The sequence below is a fragment of the Palaemon carinicauda genome, chromosome 43, assembly GCF_036898095.1.
Source record: "Palaemon carinicauda isolate YSFRI2023 chromosome 43, ASM3689809v2, whole genome shotgun sequence".
NCBI lineage: Eukaryota > Metazoa > Arthropoda > Malacostraca > Decapoda > Palaemonidae > Palaemon > Palaemon carinicauda.
In genome coordinates, this window is record NC_090767.1 from 21,257,971 (window position 1) to 21,285,725 (window position 27,755).

The following is a 27,755-nucleotide window of genomic DNA, read 5'->3' on the forward strand; positions in this document are numbered from 1 at the left end:
TGTGAAACCCAAAACGTTTTCCGAAATTCGGTCAACAATGAGTAGATGCCAGCATGGTTTGTCATTTTATGCATTTCCAAGATTAATTTCTTGGTCAGGGCGCTATCCTTTGACAAAAGGATAGGCGAGAACATAAATTTATCTCTGTCCTTCCAGCGTGCAGTCTTACTTCTAACACGCAATATACCATTGTGATCTGGATAAATATTAAGTTGGCTGATTATATTAGGGATATCTCTAACTGCATTAGAAGACCGTGCAAAATATTTAAAAACTTCTGGAAAGTGAATCTGCTGGTCTCTTTAGATTACAAAGTTATAAGCTTCTGACAAAGTTTCTTCATCAGTAAGACAATTAAAATGTGAATATTTACTTGGGTCCCTCATCTTTACTGCAATTTTCAGGTTATTAATAAACCTTATCACATACCTATGGACTGAAACTATACTCTTGAAGCCAGAAAATGAATCCATAGAAACCAAATGGTTTATATCCTCTCCAACCACAGACTCTGTAGCAACATGAACGTTACTACTTTCAAAAGAAGAGCTTATACCTTCCTCTCTGAGCAATGTATTAGGAATGGTGACTTCCATCATATCACTTGCGAAAACATCAATATCTGCTTCAGCAACAGTACCACTGAAAAAATTAGAATTCATTAATTGCTTATAGGAGAGAGGTCGGGTGATTGCATCAGCTGGGTTTTTAGAATTTAAACTTAATAGGAAATTCTTCACACATTCTGCAGATACTATCTAATCTATTTTTCACAAAGATGCTCAAATTACGCAATTTATCAAACTTGGTAACGTGTGCTGATAACCAATGTAAGCAAACTAGACTATCTGTGTATAGATCCATCCCTACTATGTTAATAGGCTCAACACAATTAGAACCACTTAATTCTCTTCTAATATCATATAATACTTCAGTCCCTAAAGAAACTGCCTGAAATTCAAGAGAAGGTATGGATTTAGATTCTAATTGTTTGTTAACAAATCTGTTCTTAGCCATGACAAAGTTTGTTTTTTTAGTTCTCAAATTATATAAGAACACAACACAGCCGTAAATGCTTCTAGAACTGTCTGTATATGCAATCAAATTATACATATCATCTCTCCTACCAACAAATCTATTAACTGAAATCATTGGAGAAGAATTTAGCTGCTTAGCAATATTATTCCATTCTCTTAACAGATCCTCAGATAGCCTATTGTCCCAACCAATTTCTTTATTGCACTGCAAAGAATGCATGAATATTCTAGCTCTATTTAGTAAAGGTCCACAAAAATTAAAGATATCAAAATTTGATGCAATTGAACTCAAAATCTGCCTTTTAGATGAAGCACTCTTATCCAACACTAATTTGTGGGTGGACAAAGAATCAGTCTCTTTATTCCAAAGCAATCCAAAAAGCTTTGTCACAGGGGTCGACTTCTCACCAGTTTCTCCATCAATGGAACTCTGCAAAGATTTACAATTTGTCATAAACTGTTGTACTTCAAATCCATAAGGCTCAAAAATCTGCTTCAAATTATCGAAGGCTCATTTCAATTTGACAGGGTCATTGAATGAAATAGCGCAATTATCCATATAACATAAATCATAAATATTTCTCTTCAAATTCCTAATTTGTAGCGAATCATTCTTTATATCAATCATGAGAATATGATATAAAGCTAAAAGCAGTAAAGCAGGACTAGGTCTAAGACCAAAAGGAAGCCGAACATGTTTGTACACTATCAAGGAAAAATCATTCTTGGCAACATTTCGGTACCAATAAAACAAAAGCTTTTGCTGATCAGATTCAGGCAACACAATTTGCAAGAACGCCTTTTTCAAGTCAAAGCACAGGACATGGCTATCAAATCTCAATTGCAGTATAGAAGTAGATACTTTCTTATTAAGGCAAGAGCCAGCTAACATTGCCTGATTGTGGCTGACTGTTAAAGGCTTTGAGGGATCATTTTCACAAATATTAGAAAGAAAAACATTTCTACATTTGCTACTCTCCTTTTCGAACCTGAATACGGGCATGTGTGGCAAAAAGGAAAAACTAGGGTGCTCCTCCAGGAATTGAGATAAATTATCTACCCTCTCTATTATACCTAGACGCTCTTGTTCTCTGAAAACCTCGTCTATCATTCCAAGAGACTTACCATCTTTGTGATATCTCTTAAAATTAGACTTTAGAACCAACTTTGAAAGAGTTTGATTTTTACCGAGAAGATGAGACACTTTCTTATTCCACAAGATAGGAAGCACTAGTCTCCCATCATCACTGCGTGTAACAGAATTCAAAACATAATTTATCAAATGCACATCATTTTCGACACAAGATTCATTATACAAAGTTTTATCATAATTCAATATCTGAGAACACTGTTCAGAGAGAATAGCATCGGTAGCCTTTTTTAGTTCTGATTGAACAAGATCACCTTTATCATCAAGTACAGCATAATTTACTTCAGCAGAAATACATTCAGTATTAGGGGAATGATCTTTCTCCGGCTCAATAATAGTCACTGAATCAGCCTCAGAATGACTAAGTAATGCGCTTGGGTTCCTTGTAGAATTACTGCTGTGAGGAATACTTTGCAAATTTCTCAGGTATTCATTAACATTTCCAGAAAGCATAATACCAAGGGAAGTTTCCAAATATGCAGAGGGAACACCAGAGCCAAACAATTTCGTTATTTCTGGTAAACAATGAATAGAATGAGTTCCAAGTATGAACTTAATATCAGAGATCATATCCTCCCCTTTTGCCAAAAATTTATCTGCAAATTTATATCCCTTTTCCATAAATCTTTCAACAATTCGACTCAAACCTGGAAGAATTAGCTTTGTATTTATTTCTGGAAGGCAGATTGCTTCCACACAAAAACTGTTCACATTATTATTTAAATTAACACGAACAACATTAGTCAACAATTTTCTTTGAGAATTAATACCTCTTACAGTGACACTGAAATTTGACTCCAATACTTCCAAATTATTTCGCTTTGCAAATTCAGCATCAATAAAATTAAGCTGAGAACCACTGTCTTTAAGACAACGCATTTGCTCATTATTAGACAAAACAACCGAGAAAGTGGGTAAAATGGAAGCCCCAGTATGTGAAAGGACCTTATTGCAATCTATGCTTATCATACCATTTGTTGCTCCAAGGGAAGAACCCTTTTCTTTATTGACGTTATCAGTAGCCACTTTAACATTATTATCACACAAAAAACTGAAATGCCAATCGTTACATTTGTTACATTTTCTCAAGAACCTGAATCTACATGCACTTGTTTTATGAGGATTAGCACATTTAGTGCAAGCATTCAACTTAAGCAGCCTTTCGACCTTTGCCTTTGGAGAGGCATAAACCTTACACTTGTTAACTGGATGATTAGCATTTTCGGAACCATTTTCGTCCCTACACAAAATACAACCCTTTAATTTCACTGCACTGGAAGAGTCAACCTGTACGTTACTAGCGAAACTTAATGTTGATCTAGCATCTGACTGAACTTTACGATTAACTTTCTTCTCCTGATATCTTTTCTGAACCCCAAGGTAACGCTCTGTGGCATCAAAAATATTATCCTCAATATCCTTAAGCAAAGGTTTGTTTTTATTTGTAATTTGAGTTAATTGTAATTTAAGACCATCATTCATAGCATCCCAAAAGAAATATTGCAAGACATCATCAATGGTTATGGAAAGTGCAGCAAACGAGTTTTTAATGCTTCTCATCTTACCAATAAAGGCATATGGGTCAGAGTCATACGTTAATTTTAATCCTGAAAGGGCAAGCATAGTTTCAAATTTCTGACTTAATTCAGAACCAAAAGCTTTTTGTAACAAGGCTTTGGCTTCCTCATAATTCTGTTCAGTAGAAGATAAAGACTTCACAAGAGCTAATGGCTGTTTACCTAGTTGATTTTGGAGATAAATAAATTTAAGATAAGAGTCTACTTTCATTGTCTCCATAGCCTTCTCAAAATCCTTAAAAAATTTTTCTATGCTTTCCCCCTCAGAATGATTATATACAGGAAGAGGCAAACATGGGTATTTAATATTAGGAGAAGGGTTACTAGGCAAGGGAATTTCTGCTGTGACTTTCTCGAGCATAGCTAATGATGATAAAATATTATCCGTATACATAGCACAACAATCTAGTTCTTCTTCGATATCAGATTCATCCTTTTTTCACTGAAAAGCATATCCACTATCTGAGAGTCCAAACTATCTAACTTTGTTTTTAAATTTTGAAGGGATAATACAAAACTAATCCTTTCTTGCTCAGTGAGAGTACCATATTTAAGCCTTACACTGTCACACTTTTTGGTCACCTGTGTTCGACAATGACCACGTGAAATCTTAAGAGCCTTAAACTTCTCCATATTGCATGTAAATTCAGCTAAAACTTAAAAAGTAGAAATGTGCAATATCTAATGGAATAAACCCATTAGCAAATTCAGAAATTAAGCAAATCGTTATCGAAGGAAATATAACCTATGCAAATTTGCAAATATTCACAAAAAATATGACAAACACAGCAAAATAATAGACAAGTAAAATATTAACGAAGCAAAAAAATGTGTGACCGCGATCGAAAGATTGAACCCGACGAGGAAGAACACCATGAAGCAAAAGACCTTTAACCTGCTCTACATTGGGCGCCATTTTCAAAATACTGGAGATTTAAAAACTTATCAAATGGCAATAAATTATAATCATGAGCGAATTCAAATATTTATTTTACATAAACAGAACTATCACTGAAATATGTATTAAGGAAAATGGCTCAGGATCGTAGATGGTCTTATTGCTTCTTGGTATTTAAGCGAGGTATCCGTCCTTATGAAGACCGATGATGCGACCTCACTAATAACCCCCAATACCAGAAAAGTCCTCAGGATCTATAAATATGTCATGAATACGCTCTATTAATAGAGAGCAAATATACGAAAATATATCAACAAAACTATTTAACTGCCAGTTAATATAATAAATGCATGAAGCAAATATGAACTCGAACGAGCAGAATAAAACAAGACACTTCACAAATATAAGTAGTTAAACCGGCAATAAATTCTAAATTTTAAATGAAAACAATATGGTTGGTCCTTTGGATGATATTTTATGGTTCAGGTTAAGGAGACAATTCATTCAAAGTGAATGAGTAACTCGAGTGAAATTTACAAGGCACAAGCATCAATGTGGTTTGCAACTTACCTCCACTCTAAGCAAGCCTCTCTAGGTCAATTGCAGATATCGTTGTTAATTCAAAAATCGATGCAACTCCATGGTATAGTTGCCTCAAGAAGTAATCCAAGTGCTTGCACTTCCAAGCAGGATCATCCTCGACCAACGGTCACACTAATCACTTAATGCTCCATATTAAAATTTACGCTGGATTGGTGAAAAATATTAGTGAAGAGTTAACACGCCCTTCTCAGCTGCTGAGTGAAAAATGCACTGCCGTCTTCAAACGCTGGGACTAGAAGTAAACTTTTGAGGTGAAGTAAAGGTTTTCGTTCAGTCTCAAAACTCTAGTATTAAATTATCATTTTAAAGGAGGAATTTTATAGTTGCAAACTTTTGATGCTTTCAAAAATTTAAAACATAACATACTGAAACTGAACTTGTCTCCAAAGCAAGAACACAAATTAACCATTATAAAAAATTTAAACTTTTCCCAAAAACAAAAAAGAAACTTAGAATTTTGAAACAAGCAAAGTAGAAAATCAAGGACCATAAAGGAAGGACACTACACTCAAAAGTTAAAAGTTAAAAAGAACAAAGTGAAAAAAGTTTCACTTTTTTCAACACTCCCAGCAAAGACATTCACAGGCCGAGTTGTATCCCGATCTGCTAGTTCTTCTGGTTGAGGTCCCAAGAGAACTATCCTTATGGCCACCTCTTCTTTGTCAGCCGCACCTGCGCAGTTACCATTCGCCCTTGGAGTCTTTATCTCTTCACTGTTGAGTATCTCCTTTGAGCGAAAGGCTTTTCACAAGGCATTACACATGAGATGTCTAGTTTCTCCAGAGGTCCACTGCATCTGTCTACCAGGCTAAGTGGGCCATATCCTGTGATTGGTGTCGTAGAAAGGGATTTCTTCGTCTTCCTTCATCGGGAAAAACATCTCTTGGCTGCAGCCATCAAAGGTTATCTCTAGGCCTAGAGTATGGTGTATCCACTGGAAGATAAAATCCTCTTGGCTTTTTAGGAGCTGTCAATGCTCGTGAGGAGCTTCAAACAATCTTGCCCACCCTGGGATCTTAGGCCCCTGTAGTGGGATGTGACCCTAGTAATCAGGTTTCTTACGCATACCCCATTCGAGCCCTTGAAGAGGACAGAATCAGAAAGGGATCGGATCTCAAGACATTCGTCCTACCTGCCTTACTGTCGACTAAGGGAGCGAGCGAGTTGCACGGTATTTCTTACGTAGCCAAGGAGGTCTCCTTTAGTTTTGTGCCTAACTTTGTGGCAAAGATAAAGAATCTGGCGGCATAGGACCCCAGGTGTGAATCCTCCATCCCCTCCCCCCAGGAGATGTCAGGTGGTGGTGAAGACGAGAGGATCTCGTATTCCGTAAGGTCTCTTGGGTGTTGTATGAAGAGAACCCCACACCTCAGGCCGGAGTGTAGGAATCTCTTCGATGGGTTTGCCAGATCTAAGAAAGAGCTGTCAGGGAACACGGTGTCTTTCTGGCTTCATGAGCCTCAACAGAGAGCTCACTCTCTGGCTGATGAAGTCAAGGGTATTGCCCCAACTCTCCGTACTTTCAAAAGAAACCAGTCAGTGGGTCAGGTGAGGAAGGCAGGTGTCAGGGAAGGCAGACCACCTTCACATCCTTCTACATGAGAGTATGTATCCGCAAGTCTCTTGAGTTCTTGATACTTGGATCTGTGGTGGCTGTTCAAACCGTTGTATAGCAAGCCCAGCTCCCTTATGAGGACAGATTGCATCTCATCTATGGTATCATTTTAACAGAAGTTGGGAATGAATGTAGTATAACTGGCTCTTCTCCTTCTTTCTTCTGCCTCTCTCATGGGGTCAGCGATTGAAGTGTTGCAAGCTGGTCGGACAAGAGGCTGGAGAATTGCATTTCAAACTTCTGTGTAACCAAAGAGGTAAATCTACCCATTCTTCATGTGAGTTTTGAGATGGTGAATCTAATACCAACCCATTACTCATTTTCCTGGTGTTGGACTCTTGCTGATATGTCATTTTGGGGAAGGGTCTCTTTGATTTGGTACAAAACAGAAATATGTACGTCCCGGGACCTATCAGTTTGTCATCCCCACGATAAACTTATAGGTGGTCATAGTGTCTCGGCTTTGCTTCTCCACAGAAAAAGCCTTGAAGACATTCAGGGAAGATACAGAATCCATAGTGTCTCTGCTTTGCTTCTCCACAGAACAAGCCTTGAAGACATTCAGGGAAGATACAGAATCCATAGTGTCTCTGCTTTGCTTCTCCACAGAACAAGCCTTGAAGACATTCAGGGAAGATACAGAATCCTCCAGGGGGGTTCTGAGGGGCCATCTGACCATCCAAGCAGGAAGTGAGTCTCCAGAAGCAAAGGACGAGGGTTTGTATGTCGCGGGGGAACAAACCGTCCCTCTGAGTCCTGGGTTGAAGCAGCAAGATTGAATAGAGAAGCATCTGTGGAAGGGGAGGGGCTTTGCGATGCTCGTTATCCACTTCAGCAACCGATTCCAGCTCGCGCCAAAGTGATCTCCCAAATTGGACTCAGGTTTTTATGAATAGGAAAAATACAAATTACTTTTAAGATTTGTTATATTTTATCATTGGTCGATTATGAATTTCGTTTTTATGTATTTTTGAGACTACCTTTTGGTTGCTGGAAAAAATGTCCCCATTATCATCTGTGTTCTGTTTTTGGAATTATTTTCAATTTTGGTTTCAGTGAGCATTGTTTGAGATTGATTGACAATTGAGCAAAAGATTGTTTTCATCTGCAATGATTATTGATCTCTGATAGAAACTACGTATTATTCAGACTCATTTTCTTCCAGCCCGTCCTGGCTTTACCTGTTCCCGTACAAGATGGTACATTGGTCGTTGTCACGTCCGTCACGGATGGCTGCTGCTGCCTATGCAAGAACGGGTGGCGTCCCGGAAGGCGTCGATGACAGGTCTGGTTTGCGTCAGTCAAGATCAGCTGGCTAATGTCTCTGGACAGTCCTCTTCCTCTGTAGAGAGAGGCCTGTTGTTCCAAGAGATGTCTGTGATGGGCTTTACTCCCTTGTCATCTACATGGTCTCTTAAGGTGAGTCGTGTCTCCTCGTATTCTCTTGCGCTTCTAATTTGTTCCGTAACTGGAATACAAACCTTAGCTATTTAATAGGGGTATTACTTTCGGCGTAGCTGAAGTGACGAGCCATTAATTTTTAACGAGGGTTTACTACCCACACCGCTAGTTAGCGGGGGTAGGGGAGGGTAGCTTGCTACCCCCCCCCCCCCCCCTCTCACACCTGTGCTTGAGCTCACTTTGCTCTCGGCTCGGATGGTAGTCGGACGTGTCCGCTCTCATCCTCGCCGTCATTTGGCTGCCATTTAATTTTTTTGTCTTTTTGTTTTTCTAGTTCTGTTTGTGAAGTTGGCCTCTGTGATTATGTGCACCTGCCCTGTGGAACATTCATGTCGGCGGTCGAGACTGATCCTCACGCCCTTTGCCCTTCTTGTAGGGGCCAATGGTGTGATAGCAACAACAGGTGTAGTGAGTGCAGGGAGTGGTCTACCTCTCAGTGGGAGAGGTTTTCGCGACGACGGAAGAAGTCCAAACGGGATATTTCTCCTTCGAAGGTTTCTTTGAAAGGAGAAAAACCCAAGACCTCTTCTTCCGTTGCCCAAACCTCCTCGGAAGCTCCCACTCGGTCGGTCTCTTTCGAGAGACCGTCGAGTGGTAGCATAGACCGAAGCACTGTTTACCAGTCTCGGGGCTCGAGAGATGACGTTGCTTTCCCTAGCGAAGCAGCTCCACCTCTCCCCCCGGGGGAGGATATGTCACTAACCCCCCTTTTTCAGCTTTGGTCCTCCTTGGGGCTTACAGGTTCGCCCTCCAAGGAGGTTTTGCTTAACTACATCCGATTGGGTGCCGCCGTCGAGCAATCGCCGCCATCACCGGCAGAGGTTGATCCTCTGTCTCTTGTCGACGTTGTAGTGTCAGAGGTATCCAATGCGGTATCACCCATCACCTCTGCCTCTCCAAACCCTACGGTTGCTGACGGCTTAGTTTCTCCCGTCTCTGTTCAACCTACGAGGGAGAAACTAAGTCCATCGTCAGACTCTCCTGCTGGTGTTTCTTCCCCTCGAGGGAGTTCACTTACAGAGACTCCTCTTAGGAGGACTGCAGAAGGTCAGCTTGCTGATCCAACGTCCCCCAGAGGACGTATTCGTCGGAAGGCTCGCCTTTCTCTTCGCCATAGAGGCCTTCCTTTAACTGCGGTGAGGAGGCGCCTCTTTGGTTCATCACCTTCGTTGCAGTCTACCGCAGAGGAGCCTCGAGACCAAGCATCTATCACTGCTCCTGCACTAGTCCTGGACCTTTCTGCAGATCATTCGCGATCTCCTTCAGTGGAAGGTCATCCTTTTAAAGGACACGTCAACCTTCCACCCGACAGATCTGCCAACCTGCCGTCACCTTTTTTACATAGGCTTAACAAGGCTTCACCTGAGCACGCTAAGGCGCGCCAACCAGATACGCGCTATGCGCCAACAAAACCTGACAAGCGCTCTTTAGTAACTCGTCAGGCCCCATCTCTAAATCCTAACACAGGGCATCAAGGGCGTATGCGCCAACACGCGCACACGTTCCAACAGGAGCATAGCTCCATCACGCGCTATGCACGCCTTCATGCACATATGCGCCCACGTTCTCCTGCGCGCCAGGTCTTGCCTGAGCCTAATCGCAAACATTCCCTTACGCGCCCGCGCCCAGCTGCGTGCCAACTCTCACCTGCGCGCCATCAACCTCCTACGCGCCAGTGGTCTCCCGCGTGCCAGCGCTCTCCCGCGCGCCATTATTCTCTTGCCCGTGCTCGAACGCGCCCAACAGCTAACTCTCCTGCGCACCAACGATCTACTGATCTGGGCGCTGCTGGGAAGTCAACAATGCTGGCTTCTCCCATGCGCCAATTAGTACCATCGCGCCAGCGCTCGCCTTCGCGCCGTCGCGCCAACCTTCTCCCGCACACATCCGCGAGGATATGCGGGCGCGCTCGCCTATCCTCTCCAACGGATTCGCGCCAACATTCTGTCGCGCGCTCGCCTATCCTCTCCAACGGATTCGCGCCAACATTCTGTCGCGCGCCCACACACCTCACATGTTTCAACTGCGCGCCCACACACCTCACATGTTTCAACTGCGCGCCCTCGCGCTAGGGATCCTTCTCCTGCGCACGCACGCCCTACGGCTGGTACAGGCACGCGTGAACTCTCACCCGCGCATTCAAGGTATTGATCCTACGCGCCAGCAGTCTCCCGTACGTGTGCTCGCGCACCAACAGTCTCCCGTGCGCCTACAGTCTCCCTCGCGCCCACAGTCTCCCGTGTGCGCCAGCAGTCTCCGGCGCGCCAGCAGTCTCCTGCGGGCGAGCCCTGGTATTCTCCCTTGAGCGAGCCGCATTATTCTCCCTCGCGCGAACGTCAATATCCTCCTGCGCGCGAGACTGCTGAACTACCCACGGCAAGGTCACCATCGCCTCATTCCCCTCCCCGCAAGCACATACCACCGCGCATTGTGGGAGAAGGGAAGCATCTAGAAGGGTCCAGGATTCCAAAGCCATCACAGGCAAACCCACCAATGATGAGGACTCCTCCCAGGGATCCTTCAATTTCTGTCCCTTCAAAGGGTATGTCTGACAGCGCATCTGTCAGCCAACAGCCCTGGTTCGGTGCACTGATCAGAGCCATAACGCAGTCTTTCAAGCCTGTCATCTCTGAATTAGGGCACAGATCCACGGCTGCTTCTACCCCTTCGAAGAGAAAAAGAGGAGTTCCAGACGCGGTAACTTCCCCAAGGGCGAAACTGACTCCACGCAGACCTTCGAGGCAGGTCCTTCTTTTCCCCAGACTGCCTCTCCTTCCCTTTCGGACGAAGATTTCCTGTCCCCAGGGGAATCATGCGAGGAGAGACTTTCCCCCATCGCACCAATGGGGGAAACCTCTCCTCGTGCCGAGGTGTCTACTCAGTCGGGGATTGAAAGGAACATGCCACCCTCGTCAATGTTGGAGTCCTACATCCTTCCCAGGAAGGAATCCAAGGACTCCAAAACATTGCCGAAGTCCTCTACTAAGAATAGGATGGAGCCAGCTAGCCACTCAAGGAACGTCCGCGACTCTCCCCAAGAAGAGCCTTTGGGGACAGAAGGAGACTTCGCTGTAAGTCCTACAACAGGAGGAGACCAGCAAGAGTCAGAACATGCGTTTGTTCCGTAACCGAAATACAAACCACGCTATTTACAAAGGGTTACCTTTTAGCGCAGCTGAAATGGCGAGCCATTAGAATTTAACGAGGGTGTATTACCCCCGCGCTAGTTAGCGGGGGGGGGGGGTAGGGGAGTGGTAGCTAGCTACCCCTCCTCCCCCTCACACACAGGTGAATACTCACTTTCACTTTTGGCTCGGACTGTGACAGACGTCTCTGTCTTGGTCCTCTCTTGGCAGCCATTGTTTGTTTTGTCTTTACTTAATCGCTTACTTTTCATTTACTCAATATATATGTAAACATGTTTTCATGTTTGTATATATATTTGAGTATAGAAATAAGTAAGTTTCCTTTTCAGATGTGTGTGTGTAGTGTATGATATCTACGTGGAGTCCTCGGCAGTTAGGCCACCACGGCGTAATTTTATGGGTGGCGATCGAGTTTGACTTATGTCTTTCTCTCTCTCTCTCTTGAGGTCGTTCACCCTTTTACTACGTGTTACTACGCCCTTGTAGCTTCCTTTCCGTGTGGGGGGGTTGCTACGCCGTACGTTTGTCTCAATTAGTTATGAATCTAATTGTAGTTGTTTTTTGTTTTTCAGCTTGTAGAACGATTCCTTTCGGGGTTTTCGTTCTTTCTTTTGTGTTCATTCATTTTTAAATTACATAATTATAATTATTATAATTCTGTTTTGGTTACAGCTCTCCTTCCGTGAGTGTAAGTGGTTGTGAGGGCACGTGCCTGTTGTGTAATTATTGTTCCTTTCCCTCGGGATTCCTCTTCGGAGCCTTCCCGGGGGAATGAATGTGTACTAATATTATTTGTTTTATTTTTTTACAGTTACCGATCTAGTTCGTTTCTGTAATATGGCAACGGTGTGAGCTGTCTTGTTGAGTCCTGGGGATTCGGCTGTTGCTGCCTCCCCCCTTGTATTTTCATCAGGGGCGTGTCTCCTTCTACTGGAAGTACTCCCGTGACGACGGACAGCTCTCCAGTTCATTTTAGAACTCTCAGGAGGCTTGCCTCCTTGGGCGGGTAACTTTCCTTCCGAGGGAAGTTTTTCCTGTCCAGGCTTGAGTTTTTTCCCTTTTGGGGGGTTCTTCTCTTGCCTTTTTTTCGTGCGACTATGCTCTTGGTGCTGAGCGGTCGCACCTGCAGTTTCGCTCAAGGGGCTGGGCAACTGCAGGAGCTCCTCTTCGGAGGATTGCTCCTTTTAGGTCACTGGCTGACCAGTCTCTTCCACGAAGTGTTTCTCTTTCGTTCGCGAGAGAGTACACTCATAGAGACTCCTCTTCGGAGGTTTCTTCTGTTGCTGTTGCTGTTGGCCTCCCTCGCAGTAAGGCCCACCGTCCGCCTCGTCGTAAGGGCCTCTCATCTCCCTATAAGGGTGCTTGAGGCGCCTTTTTGGATCTCCGTTTGCAGCCTACAACTCCTTTTTCTCGATCTTCCGCCTTGGTGCAGATGGACAGCAGTCTGATCTCGTCTTCCGACGGGCAACGGTCTTCCCGACGGACAACGGTCTTCCCGACGGACAGCGGTCTTCCGACGGGCATCAGTCTCCCAGCGGACAACGATCCCTTCGGGGCAAAGGGTTGCCCCCACGGGGGTTCTTCCCTTGCGTGTCAGGGTTTCCCTGCGCGCCCTTCTGCTGTGTTCTCTCCTGCTCCTGCTCAGTGTTAGCGCACAGGCGCTCTTCTGCTCATCAGCGCTCTCCTGTTCGTCAGCGCTTTCAAGATGATCATCCTGCTGTTCCTGTTGGTTCCTGTTACGCGCCCTGTGCGCCCACGTTCGCCCTCGCGATCTAGAACTTCGGTTCAGGTCGGGGTCAAGGACTCTTCTTCTATGCGCAAGCTTCCACGCGTAGCCTTCTGCTCGTCAGCGATCATCAGCTCGCCAGCGATCACCTGTCTCTCGGCGATCTCCGGATCGCCCGCGTGTGTTACAGCCGGCACGCCAACGTTCTCCAACACTTCTGAAGGAACATGGTTCGCCAGCTACTAGCTCGCCTGCGCATGCTGATCGCCATCGCGCGACCCTCAACTGCGGATGCTGATCGCCATCGCGCGACCCTCATCTGCGGATGCTGATCGCCATCGCGCGACCCTCAACTGCGGATGCTGATCGCCATCGCGCGACCCTCAACTGCGGATGCTGATCGCCATCGCGCGACCGCCCACCTGCGGATGCTGATCGCCATCGCGCGACCCTCAACTGCGGATGCTGATCGCCATCGCGCGACCCTCAACTGCGGATGCTGATCGCCATCGCGCGACCCTCAACTGCGGATGCTAATCGCCATCGCGCGACCCTCAACTGCGGATGCTGATCGCCATCGCCCGACCCTCAACTGCGGATGCTGATCGCCATCACGCGACCGCACACCTGCGGATGCTGATCACCATCGCGCGACCCTGGCATGCTGATCACCATCGCGCGACCCTGCGCATACTGATCACCATCGCGCAACCCGGTGCATGCTGATCACCATCGCGCGATCGCCCTCCTGCACATGCTGCTCGCGATCGCTCACCTTCGCATACTGCTCGCCAACGCACGATCGCTCAACCTGCGCATGCTGCTCGACCATCGCGTCGGCATAACACAACGCGCCATCGCCAGCCTGCGCGTTAGCGCTCACCAGCTCACCACCGATCGCTTGTTGATCCATTTCGCCAGCGGTCTTCCTCGCCCACGCGGCAGCGCGTTTCCTCGCCATCGCGCTAACGCTTGCGTTCGCCGCCTTGGACTCGCTCTCATCCACCTGCCCACCCTCACGACCGCTCGCCCGCGCGACCGCTTGCCTGTGCGCTCGCGCGACCATTCGCCTGCGCGCCCACACGTCTATGCTCTTGCGCGTCCGCGCCCATGCTCTCCAATATTCGCCCACGTGCGAACCAACGGCTTTTCCATCGCGCGGAGGGATGGTGTTCCGTCGCGCGAACCTACAGTGTTTCTTCGCACAAACGTCGGCTTATTTCTTGCAGTATCCATTGCTCGTCTATGGGTTATCGCTCGCCGACCACCAGCTCTCGCCCTTCCTACCACGCTCGCCCTCCTTCTGCGCTCCTTCGCTCACCTTCGTTTGCGTTACCGCGCATGGGCGCTTCCACGTTCCCCCACGCGAAAATCTTTGAATTTCCGTTGCGCGAGCTCCAGGGCGATTGCGACCACGATTCCCAATGGGGTTTTCGCAGCATGGCCAGCCTGGCGAGTTCTTCTGGAGCGTATTTCCAGAACACGGCCTCACCCCGTAAACGCAGAGCATGGCACTTGCAAGAATAGGAGAAACTTAAGGGAGATCTGAGCAACACTTCTCTTTCCTGAACCTGGGTTAGCCCTTCCCCGTCATTCCCTGGAAGGATTTTTGGCGGGGGGGCTTTCCGTTCGAGATTTCTCCATCGGACAAGGGGTGACTGCTTACCCCTTCCTCTGGGAGCTTACCAGGTTCTTTCCCTCCTCGGTTACGGCCCGAGGTTTGGTTCAAGGAAGTTACAGGAAGATCAGGGGTACTTTCCTCCTCTCGAGCTCAGGCACCTTGGCCTTTCGTCGTTAAGTATCTAACTTGCGGACAAGCTCGATGTTGTACCATCTGGACGCGCTGACTGAGGGCTTCCTTCGGGTGTCTAAAAGGAGTTCACGAACTCTAGGATTGCAGGTTTTTCGCCGGGAGGATGCTTAAGGTTACTCATCCGAATGACAGCTTCCCGATGCCCATTCCCGCACAATCTCTGTGATTAGCCAAGGATATCGCGCCTGCCATCTCTGTCAGCGAATTCAGTGTCTCTGAACCTCTATGCCATAGCGTCAGCAGAGTTGCCCGGTTGGGCAGAATGATCCATACCTTAGGCGAAGGTCTTCCTTAGGATCATCGACGGCTTCACCCCCGGCCCTCTCAGTCGATCCTTTCTTGTAAGGAAGGATCTGAGAGGGGAGTTCCATAGTCGACCTCTCAGCCCTGATCAAGTTTGTCGAATAAACTTCGGCCAGCGTAGAACAGCAGAATCGATCAGACTGGTAACGAGGCGACAGGACTCCTTAAACCCTGGATCGGAAGGACGGGTACTTTCAGTTTCCATTCCATCCATCTTCCAGGGTGCTCGTTGAATTCAGCCTAGACTGCAAGTATTCCTGCTCATGATGCAGTGTGGCTATCCCGCCGTGGCATAGCAGGTTTGTTTCCCCAGAGAACTCTCCCTGCCTTCCTCTTGGCCGCTCAGGTGCAGGCTTCCGCCTCCTCTGCTGTTTGGAGGGCTGGTCAACTCCGGTAGGCTCGGGTTCGACCTTCTTCAGCGCCGGGACAAGCTTCCGGATGCTTACCATGAGTGTGGGCTCATGGTATTTTGCTTGGAGCCTTCTCTTCCTCTGCCTCAACATCTGGAGTATCTGGCCATGATATTGAGTCAACGGCCTTACCACGTTGGAAACCCCGCTTCTCGTCCGTCCAGCGAGGTTAAGCAACGTCGGTGCTTGGATGGGTGACCACCTGGGGACGCCAGATTCTGTTACCACATCCTCCGAGCCTTCCTCTCGGTTGACTGTGGCAAGACTGAGGAGAGTCGCAGTACCTGTTCTCAGTCAAGCAGAGCTTTCAGCCCTACCTTGGAACGTTTCCTAGTTCTCCTTTCCTCATTGACCCGTCTATAGTCCGAACGGTCGCCTCAGGATAAGTTCATGTGGGGCGATCCAAGTTCCGGTGGCTTCAGGCAATGTTTAACCGGACTCCCTGGCCCTAGGGGACCAGCGGAACTATTAGACCTGCAATGGGTGTTGACCTATGGAGCCTCTTGATGGTAGTGTATATTCTCGTCCTTTCCCCACATTCTTGATGCGGTTCTCGGACTCGTCAAAGAAAAGGGGGGGGGGCATGTTCCGGTCCAGGCCTATGGTCAAGACCTGAAGGATACCTCTCCATCATTCAGGCAGGCTTAGGGGCCTTAGTCTGGCCCCTCTTCAGATCCTACAGCTCCTGCCGAGTCGCCCCGTTGCGCGTCGACTTCATTCTAACCATCAGGCGACGCATTTTCACACCTTCACATCTTGCAGTAGAGATACCGGGATGATTGAGATTCTCTCAATACCACCATCGGCTCTCTCATTCCAGGCAGGGGAATGTTCTCTCAGACTATCCGAGCAGAGCCTCGTAGAGAGAGTGTACCTGGGGGTCTTTGACCTTGGGTAACCAGCAAGTGCTGGTCTGGGGGACCTGATTGCGACAGCTTGGAACCTCAAGCTTCCGCTATTCTTCCCCCCAGTCTCAGACCCCGAGACTCTGGCAAGATGCATTCCGGTGATGGTGGGACAACTTCGACGCCTGCGTCTTCCCTCCTTTTTGTCTGTGGACAATGGGTCTCAACAAGACCAGGTTGTCTGTCAACCTTTCAATAGGAGAGCTCCACTGGGACTATGCACAGAACGGTTTCTGGACCCTCTGCTTCCCCTGACGGAACTCCCGGGAGAGCTTCTCCCACGGCGCAGACTACTCAAGCAACCACACTGCGACATCTCTCCCGAACCGGGGCGTCGCTTCGGCTTCACGCCTGGAGACACTACGCTTCCTCCTCAAGAAGAGACAACCCGCTGCAGTCGCGGTACGGAGGTCGCGTCTTCGGCGATAGTCATCCACAGGGGTCTCCCAGGCAAAGTGAAGAGTCTAAGGTGGTTGATGCCGTGGGAGATATACCTCTTCCCTTGAGGCCTCTTCTCCAGCAATAACGGTCTTATTGCCTTTCGGCGGGAGGAAACTCCTTTCCGCTCTCGGCAATGAAGCCTGTCGCTCAGCCTTTCCCTGACCTTCAGGCTTAAAGGAATAACTTTTTCCTGCCCGCTGGATCTATCCTCGCTCATGCGAAGCTACGATCATCCCTGCCCTAGTCGGAGGAAGACCTCCAACTTGGAGCATGGCTCGGACTTTTAGTCCTTTAAGAGATCTTCTCAAGACCCTTTACGACAGGCCTCGGATTGTATTCCGCCTTGGGTCTTCTGCTCACTCTGGCCACGGCCAGTGTGTAATCAATCTTCTTGGTCTCTTACTACTCCCCCCTTTCTAAGGAAGAGGGGAAGGCAACATTCAGGCTCGCTCCTGAGTTGTTGGCTAGACTCAGAATCTGAGGGTCCCGGCCCTTCGGTCCGATTCATTCAAGATTTCGAGTCTCCATTCTGTATCTGATGTCCCAAGACCTTCTCTTTCTTGCCAGTAAAGGAATCGAGAGGTTAGCGCTGGGAACAGCTGCAGTTTGTCCTCAGTTGCAGCCGATTTGGGAGCACAAGGAGGACATGGGGGGAGAGTCACCAGTATACCTCTTCAGCCCGGACTCAAGGACATTCATCTCGACCTGTCTCCAGACCCTCCCCCGTCACGTCGCCCTACAGCACGATGTTGGATACATCGCAACGTCCCTCGCCTTCGAGTAATACTACTCTGTGACGCAGGTGCTACAAGCTGGAGTCTGGAAGCGTCTAATGACCTTCGCAGCCCGCTTCCTGCAGGGCGTGACCCACAGGAGTCTCGATACGTTTTCTATCGCTCTGTGGTGGCTACACAACAGCTGGTCTAACCTCAGGCTCCTTTTTGGACAGGTAGCAGAAGGTTGAGGGCATTGTTATCAGGTTTTAGTGTGCATGAACGAAAGAAGTATGTCTGGCCCTTACTTCTTTCTTCATCATCCCCTCTACGGGGAAGCAGCATCCTGGTCTCTGCATAGCTGACCTCGAACCTCTGCAGGTAAACCATGCTTCCTTGTGTTCCGAGTATTGAGTCAATACTGACGCGTCCCCCATACCCTGACGAGGTGGTATTGGGAACGTCCTAACCCAGAGTTCCTTCTGGAACTCCAGGTCAACTGCCTAGGACGGGTCACACTTCTTCCTTCACACACAAGCTTACGTAGGCTACATGGTTCCTTGCGGAGCAAGGAACTTGTGAGGTGCAGGGACTCCTTTTCTCGAGTGCGACTCACTCGGATTCTGAGTCCCCGGGTAAAGCCAAAGCCAGTATGGCTGGGGACTTTCCACCCTTCCTAAGGGATAAGTCACCCTTTGTAAATAGCGTGGTTTGTATTTCGGTTACGGAACAAATGACAAATTCGAAGATAATTTGTATTTTTCCTAACCATACAAACCTTAGCTATTTACACATATTTGCCCGCCAGCCCTGTCCCCCAAGACAAGTCCTACCTCTAAGTGATAGTGAGTATTCACCTGTGTGTGAGGGGGAGGAGGGGTAGCTAGTTACTACTCCCCTACCCCCCCGCTAACTAGCGCGGGGGTAATACACCCTCGTTAAATTCTAATGGCTCGCCATTTCAGCTACGCTAAAAGTAATACCCTTTGTAAATAGCTAAGGTTTGTATGGTTAGGAAAAATACAAATTATCTTCGAATTTGTCATATAGCAGGTTTTTTGCAAGGACGTACCAGTACGTCCACGGGGGTAAAGGGATGAGTTTTTTTAAACGTACCAGTACGTCCTTTGGGGGTAAAAGGGTTAATCTTGATGCACTGTGTATGTAAGGGAGAGTCATTGGGTGCCATGCGTCTTCTTCAGTCTGAAAGCGAGGTAGTCTTCCACTCTCAGTCAACCCTCCTCTGTCTTTCTGGGATTCAGCTTCATCAGCTGTGGTAACTCCAATGTGAGTGTCCTTTAAACATTCAAGATTGCAGTATATCTCTCTTTGACAGCATGACGTTTCTTCATCGAGAATGATCATCCTAATGGGGTAGTTTCTTCATTTAATTTCAAAAGTTCAAACTTGCTGCCAATGTTATGTTGAACAGGCTGACGTAAGCCTCTTTTGAAAGTTTCTGTAGGAAAGATCTATTCGAATGTTTTTACTGCTCTTAAAAATATTTTATTTTAATTGTTCATTATTTTTCATATTATTTATTTCCTTCTTTCCTTTTCTCACTGGGCTATTTTTCCCTTTAGGAGCCTTCGGGTTTATAGTACCCTGCTTTTCCAACTAGGGTTATAGCTTAGCTAGTAATAATAATAATAATGATAATAATAATAATACTATAATAATAACTAGGGCTCCAGACTCCACCAAAGAGATAAGCTGTTATTCGTAAAGTCTTTATTAGTTGTTCCATGTCATCCTTCGCAAACCATAAAAGCTGAATTATATCTGTCTATCTGGCATTACATGTACCAGGTGGAACATACCCTCTACGTCAGACTGAAAGCCAGTGGCTCCTTGACGAAAAAGTAGCACCACTCCTATGAGTCCGTTACTTAAATCTGGTCCCTGGTCCACGCAGTCGATGAGCGATGATCCTCCATACTGTTCAGCGCAATCAAAGATAATGCGACGCTTCTCAGCTCCCTTGGCTTAAGCTTAAGCTGGTGTGGCGGATACCACACCTTACTATTCTGACATTGTAAATCATTCTCGGGAACTACTTGAGCATAGAGAAGAGACTCTATAGCTATGGTAAGCAGCTCTTCTAGGAGGAGGATACTCCAAAATCAAACCATTGTTCTCTAGTCTTGGGTAGTGTCATAGCTTCTGTTTCATGGTCTTCTACTGTCTTGGGTTAGAGTTCTCTCGCTTGAGGGTACACTCGGGCATACTGTTCTGTCTTATTTATCTTCCTCTTGTTTTGTTAAAGTTTTTATAGTTTCATATAGGGGATATCTATTTTAATGTTACTGTTCATAGAATATTTATTTTTTCCTTGTTCCCTTTCCTCACTGGGCTATTTTCCTAGTTGGAGCTCCTGGGCTTATAGCATCCTGCTTTTCCATTTAAGGTTGTAGCTTAGCAAGTAATAATGATATCATTTCTCTAGCAGTTTAGGAATTTCCTCGGTTTACTTGCGCTTCCGAGTCTCGTCCTTACTGAGACGCCTGGCAAGTGATTGCCATTTGGTCAGCGGTCAATTTATTACTTAGTAAGTTGGGTAGCTGCGTCTCAAATGGTACGCTCATACTGTTGTGGTTATCCACCGCCTGAAGTGTGCTGTTTCAGATACCAACTGCTTTCTGATCACTTACTGATCATCCACTCTCCTCCTCATGAGCATCTTCTGTCTTCCACAGCCTCTTCGGATCAACCTCTATATATAATATATGGTATTCAGTGGTCTGTTTATAGTCCAGCCTGGTAATGTTAAAACAGCAAATGACTCTCGTGGTCCAGGTCTCCCAACATCAGCTGGTATAAGTAGGTTCGAAGATACTTGGTCTGCCTTCATTTCCGTTATCTCTAAAGTTATGAGATGGGGCCACCTCTTAATGTCAAACTGAATTGACCTTCTTGATAGATCAACATTGAGATTTGCTCTAACACTTGCTTATATAGAGTGCGTGATGTCGCTGACTTCGGTTTTTGAGACCATCAGAGTCGTCACAGCTGTTTTCATTGACATCCTGCTTTGTGTAAGTGTGTTCATCTCCAAGTGGTGTGTAGTTCCTCAAGTTCCTAGCTGGCTACGCAGAGCCTTGTTACAGTAGATGGTATTACAACTAAGGTCAAGCATAGCATACGTATCAATGTAGATGTCAGAGTTTCCACACCATACTCAAGCTGGTACGATTAGCATGGAGGATTTGCAACCACGGGTACGAGGAAAATGTCTGCTCTGTTTTGCCAAAACCAGTAAAAGTATGGCTAGTGTACTCTGCTCTGCTGGTTGGACTGGGTTCAATGAAGTGTCAATACTATTCATCAGTGGTCTTTTTGCTATATGTAGAAATTTGCCATGCTTGAGCCCACATCTTTCAATGTTACATGTAAAATTCATAGGGCGGTTCTTGCTTGAATGTCCCTTTGCAAAGTTAAGACACAAAGCCTTTGACATTACAAGGCTCCTATGATCTTTGATCTTCATGCCTCTTATCATCGTCATATATTACAGCGCTAATGTTGAGCTCACAGAAGGGTGATGTCAGTTTCTTCTCTGAGGTCTTGATCTGAGAAATGAGGACCCAGTGGGCCCCCTCTTAGGATGTGTTCCATTGTTTATAATGTTGCTCCACATGGGCATTCAGGGTTGGTGGCTAATCACCATTTATGGCTGTTATCTCCAATTTTGTCCCCTTTTACTCTTGCTCTGTCTAGAGTTACCCAGTCCTTCCTGGTGAGGGATCTTCCACTGGCCACCGCCTCGTTGGATGGCTATCAAAACTTTCCCACCACATCTCTAGCTTGTAAGCACCTGGCGAGATTTGTTCTAGTCCATCCAGTGTTGTGAAGCTTTTGCAGGATTTCAGTCTTCGCCTTACTTCCTGATTGATTGTGGAGGGGATGCCTGGGGTCATTAATTTGTTTATTCTTTTCAGTTTTTGCTACCATTTCTCTTCTAATATGGTGTGGTGGGGTACCGGCTATTTTATGTAAAGATGCCTCTGAACTGCGAACATTGAGTCATACAGTGCCCTTGTCCATACCAAGGGCTTCCTTCTCGTATCTATTTCCTATTTTTCCAGTATAGGTGACGCCGTACTTATTGAGCCGGCCGTTCCTTCGAAGTGACTAACTTGTTTCTTACCAGTTCCTTTTTGGTCTATTTCCTTCTCTTACTTTGGATCACTGGAGACTCTAGATAGGGTCAGGGGCTTCATGTGCCACATCCTCAACTAAGTCAACCAGATCCTCAATCCTAGGCCTTTGTATTTTCTTGATGATATGGTTCTCCCGCAGACATCTTTCTTGCAGGTGCTGGGGCAATTTCTTCCAGATGGTCTGTGAACCAGCTGCATGGTAAACCTCGCTCACTTTGCCCATATTTTTTAATTTCTGCTGACAGACTTTCAGATCATCAGCAAAATCTCTTAGTTCCGATGGTCCCTTTAAGTACGTCCTGTCTGTGATGTTACGGATCCATTTCTGCGAGATTTCATAATTGCTTCCACATTTATCTTCCAAAATCTCCAATGACCGTACATATCCGTCTTCTTGGTCCGTGGTCTCGCAACAATTTGATAGTCTCTTGACACTACCCTTATGGTACTGTAACAGACAGGACAGTTTTAAGGCAGAGTCTGTCTGTGTTTTTGGTATGAAAACTTCTAATGAAGGACCAATATCACCAAGAATCATTATCAGATGTCTGTTACTCTTGGTAGGGTAGCTGAAGTGAGTCTACTATGCTCTGCCGTTGTACTCAGGACTCATTCAACACTTCTCCAACAACTTCAAATACTGAATTCACCCAACTCACGTTTTCAAGTTCTTCTGATGATATTTCCCAAGGCTTCTATGACATTCTTGAAGTTCTGGTAAAGTTCTCGTGAGGAGCACTCCTAACAGGCATAGCTCCTCCATGATTAATGTGTCCCTGAGTAAACACGAAGGGTTTATTCAAAGAGGTACCCTTGCTTTCGGTTTCAGTATAATCTGTCGTAAGTTGCTTCCAATCTCCTGACAGACTTGTATGTCCTTCTCTCTGTAGCTGCCTTTCCTTCTGAACTTTTAGCTCCTGAAGTTGACCCCCTCTGTATTCTTCAGGATCTGAACAATTCTGTTGTAGCATTCCTGAAGCGATATCAAATCAGGGGCCGTGTGAGGCACGTCACATGCCAAAGTGTCATCATCCATTCTGGCAAATTTGCCTTCATCTTCTCCTTCACCCGTCTCTTCTCCAGCAATCCACTTGTAGATAGTTTTTTCAAAGCTCTCAGCCTCAGTGAGAATGTTATTATTATTATATTATTATTATTATTATTATTATTATTATTATTAGCTAACCTACAACCCTAGTTGGAAAAGCAGGATGCTATAAGCCCAAGGGCTCCAACAGGAAAAAATAGCCCTGCTGTGAGGAAAGGAAATAAGGAAATAAATCAACTACTAGAGAAGTAATAAACAATTAAAATATATTCTAAGAATAATAATAACATTAAAATAAATCTGTCATATATAAACTATAAAAACTTATAAAAAACAATTGAAAGAGAATAAGATAGAATGGTGTTCCCAAATTTACCTTCAAGCATGAGAATATTGCAGCCTCTTTAGGATGCCTTGAGCTTGGTCTCTGCGATTAACGTTTCCTGTGACACTTAGATTGGTTACAGCAATCAGGAACCTTTCGATCGTTTACAGCGATTGAGAACCACTTGACCTGGAACAACAATCGTAACTTACTGTTGTGCCTAAAGTGAGCGTCACCTTCTAGTCACCAGGGAACTTATATACTGTTGTTTGTTTGTTGCTGTTAAATGTTCCTTGCCAGCGCTCCTACTGCCTAAGAGAAGGAGGAAGGATTCACCAAAGAACAGGACAACCAATTTGAAAGTCTCCCAAGACTTCAGCCGATTCCGCTATATGATTTCGTGGGAGGAACAGCCTCCCTTGTCCTTCTCCTCTCCCACGATGTTCCCAAGATATTTTTTTGTCACCATCACGCTAGATCTTACTCGCCAATACAGCTCTTCAACCTATATCTTCTCCCACTCAGACATCGATCCATGACTGAGTTTACCAGACATGAAGATCTTCCATCTCAGTCAGCTTGAAGAGTTGGGACAGGCAACTTCTCAAATCTCCTCTCGGCACTCGTAGAAACGCTAAGGTACCACAATGTAGGCAAAGATCCTATCCACCCAAGTCTTGAAGTGTATTGATATTGTCTTCATGGAGTAATAGTGGACGAAGGTGTTAGATACAACCACATTTAGCTTATGACAGTTCCAATTACCTATGAGTAATGGAATTCTTTAAACTGTTGATGATAGGTTCCTGATTCATGGGCTTTTTGCAAACATCCTCCCCTTGTCGATCAAACTAGAAGAGTCTTCACGCTGATGGGTTGGGCCCTGGTGGAGACTCAAACACGAGGACACGACATCCCGACACCCGAATGAGCTTCCGTGGAAGCAGTTTCCAAGGGCATCCTCCAACCTACAGACATTTTCTATTATCATTATTATTATTATTATTATTATTATTATTATTATTATTATTATTATTATTCTTAATATTATTACTAGGTAAGCTACAACTCTAGATGGAAAAGCAGGATGCTATAAGCCCAAGGACTCCAACAGGGAAAAATACCCTAGTAAGGAAAGGAAATAAGGAAATAAGTAAACGATATGGGAAATAATGAACATTTAAAACAAACAGATTTTGAGCAAAGCAAAAAATCTATATTTGGGTGAGATAGCCATGTCGTCCTGATGGAAGGTTTCAAGAAGTAGCTTTCTAAGGGATATTTGGCTACAGTGATATTCCCAGAGAATTTACCTTTAGGTCTCCAGAATTCTAACTCCTGGCGTTAAGGATATCGTTTAAATCAGGGGACGTATATCTTGATACGACCTCATTGCAATCTTCATCCCAAATAGCGTTTTCGTTTCGAGGGGGAAGAGTGGCTAGAATAGAAGGGGAGCCGTTATCAAGGTTACCCTTCTTCCCGCACTACTATTGAGTATCTAGATGGTGCTGTATCCAAGATGGAGCTGTATCCAAGATGGAGCTCATTCCTTGTAGCATTGAGCATGGTGCTACAGATATAGTAATTTTGGGAGGGATCCTGCCAAGGCCTTTTGGCGGGCGGGTCCATCAGGACGACATGGCTATCTCATCCAAAAATATACGGTTTTGGGCTCAAGCCATGTCGTCCTGATGGAAGTTTACCAGAGAATTACTCGAAAGTACTGTAACTGTGGATTTTCATAGATGCCTTAACCTTGGGACAATTTTTTCTATGGTCACCCGGACCATCGAGACAAATGACGTTACCGTTATCCGTCATCACCACTAATCATAGACAATGTTAGTGCTTCCTGCCCCCTGCAGGGAAGAGTCACACTAGACAGTAGAAAAGGGGCCTCAAGGTTTGCATATATTGTCTGAACAAACATAAGTATCCACTAGATATACAAAAGTCTCACGGTTTGTATATATTGTCGGAACAACTAAGTGTCAACTATATCCATTGTTTGTAAGCATACAATAACATGAGTTTTACTTAAATAATTAAGTAAGAGAACTCTGGCATTTTCAAACACAAGACTTGCATGGTAGTTATGTATATAGCTTACGTCCCCGACGTCACGACAGAAAAATGAAAAAAACTTGCGCCAATTGCCGATTGGATAGCCAGGTGTGCCACCGTGCGCCCCCTAGCGAGGTATCTAGAAACCATCCCATGGATATCCATATTTTCCCTGTCGTCTTAGAGACTCAAAATATTAAATTTTATTTGCTAATTTCATATAGTTAACTTTGACTACTTTTTCTATTTTATCATCTTTATTCAGACATAAAACAACGTAATCATCCTATTACTGAAAAGGCGGTCTAGTTATCTAAACCTGCGTCCTATTTCCAGGCATCCTAATATACGAGATGCTGGCCGGCTACCCTCCGTTCTTCGACGACAACCCCTTCGGCATCTACGAAAAAATTCTGGGCGGACGCGTCGAGTGGCCGAGACACCTTGACGCGACGGCGAAGGATCTCATCAAGAAGCTGCTGACGCAGGAGCGCACTAAGCGGCTCGGGAACATGAAGGTAACTCGGCCGTCTCTGTACGGATCCACGACACGTCTCGTTTCAGAGAGGACGCTCGCTTTCGTAGACGGAGACATCGTGGGTTGTGTGAGGGTGGTTAGGTTAAATCCTCTCATTTGTATTTAGTCAAGTTAATTGAATTTCCAGGTTGTTTATCTAGGATATTTTTCTTATTAATTTTGAACGGTTGGGAAGAAGTTCTCATAAGCTAATGAACGGCAGCCCAAGGTGTCATCACTAGAAACATCCCTGGCACTAAGACAATTGCAACTCGATTGCAAGAGAAAGAATAGTGGGTTGGAAGGTGGTACGTACAATATCATTATTGCTACTTACTTTGCTTAAAGTGTGCTAGTGAAGGGAATTCTCTTTAGAGAGTTTTGACGACGCAGCTTTTGAGAGAGGAACCGAGTTTAGATGATACTGGAATTCCACCAGTGGTGAGAGCTATAAGGAGCTGACATACCAACACTTAGCCGCGACGTCCGCGAAGGCATACCGAGATAAAGGAGCCATAATCGGGAGAGTTGAAGAGATCCTTCATCTTCTCCCTGATGATAGGCAGTGTAGAGAGGATAGATAGAGAGGGGTAATGGAGAGGAAGGAGAAGAGAGGTACTGATAGCCTGAGAGGAGAGGTATTAAGGAAGTCCGAGTTAGAGAAATAATAGATCCAACTGGAGGTCCCTGGATGAGAGGTTAGGAAAAGTTCGTCACAAGTATCAGACAGGTACGGGAGAAGTTCTATGTCTATTTTGAGGGGCAAAACAAGCATAGTCGTTGAGTTAAAGGTAGAGCCATTAAGTTAAAGGCAGAGTCATTAAGTTAAAGGTAGAGTCATTAAGTTAAAGGCAGAGTCATTAAGTTAAAGGCAGAGTCAGTAAGTTAAAGGCAAAGTCATTAAGTTAAAGGCAGCCATTAAGTTAAAGGCAGAGTCCTTAAGTTAAAGGCAGAGTCCTTAAGTTAAAGGCAGAGCCGAGTTCTATCTACGTACGATGCATTGATCCACCTTACGATATTTCTCCGACGTCTCGATTGGTTAAGAGTCTAAAACTAGTGACTGCACCAAACGGTAATACGCTGAATTTGCCTTTTTTTAATCATTTGAGAGTTTTGTCAGACTGATATAGTTGAGTCTATAGGTCGTTAATATGTTTATCAAGATGATACAGAATAAATCTTAAATAATGGGGTACCGTATTGGATGATGTGAGAAAACTCTAGTGTGTATTCACGTATTGTACGTGTCAATAGTAGAATTTCAATACGCATAAGAGGAGACTTACTGAGCTTTTCTCATAACTTATCGCTTCAAAACTAGAATATAATCTCCATTGTGTTTCAGTCTACGTCAAAACAGAACTAAGTCCATTGTTTTTTGGTAATGCATTGGGAAAGAACTCAATGAACTTTTGTGTAATGTATTATTAACCCTGGATAGGTACGGTGGGTCGTTTGCGACCCCGAGCGTCAAAAAAAAACAGGTTTTTCTCACGTGACTCACCCCTGTGACTGAATTTGTGGGTGATCGACCTGCAGGAGGTGTCTCCCCTACACGCTCTAGTAGTGTCCAGATGTGCATTGCTGTAGCTGTACTCCTTCCCCGATTTCTGAGACGCGTCGGGGTCGTTCGCGTCCGAGTTTACCCTTCTGAGGTAGTTTGCATAATTATCAAAGTTATTACGTATTATGAAATTGTCGTAGAATGGTGCAACTTGTATAGGTTATCAGTTGTGGAAAGTCTTGGTGGATTGTTTGGCTACCATGTGCATGTTTTTTTTTTTAGTTAAAATGTCGTTCATCACCACGAGGACCATTTTACCGCGAGTGCCCCTTTTTC

The 27,755-nt window shown here is 45.4% G+C and overlaps 1 protein-coding gene across 4 annotated transcripts in view; it reads left to right on the plus strand.

Moving 5' to 3' along the window:
• LOC137633654 (cAMP-dependent protein kinase catalytic subunit PRKX-like) overlaps nt 1–27,755 on the plus strand; it is a 112,791-nt gene that overhangs the window by 80,145 nt on the left and 4,891 nt on the right. For 2 of the 4 annotated variants that reach the window (XR_011042338.1, XM_068365904.1), the window contains one exon: nt 25,735–25,916. Coding sequence is in view for 1 of the 4 variants with exons in the window: in XM_068365904.1 (XP_068222005.1) it covers nt 25,735–25,916 (182 nt within the window). In the remaining 3 variants the exon portion in view is untranslated. Of the gene's footprint in view, nt 1–8,045; nt 8,300–25,734; nt 25,917–27,755 lie in introns of all 4 variants that reach the window. The other 2 variants (XR_011042337.1, XR_011042339.1) reach the window with 2 other exon arrangements.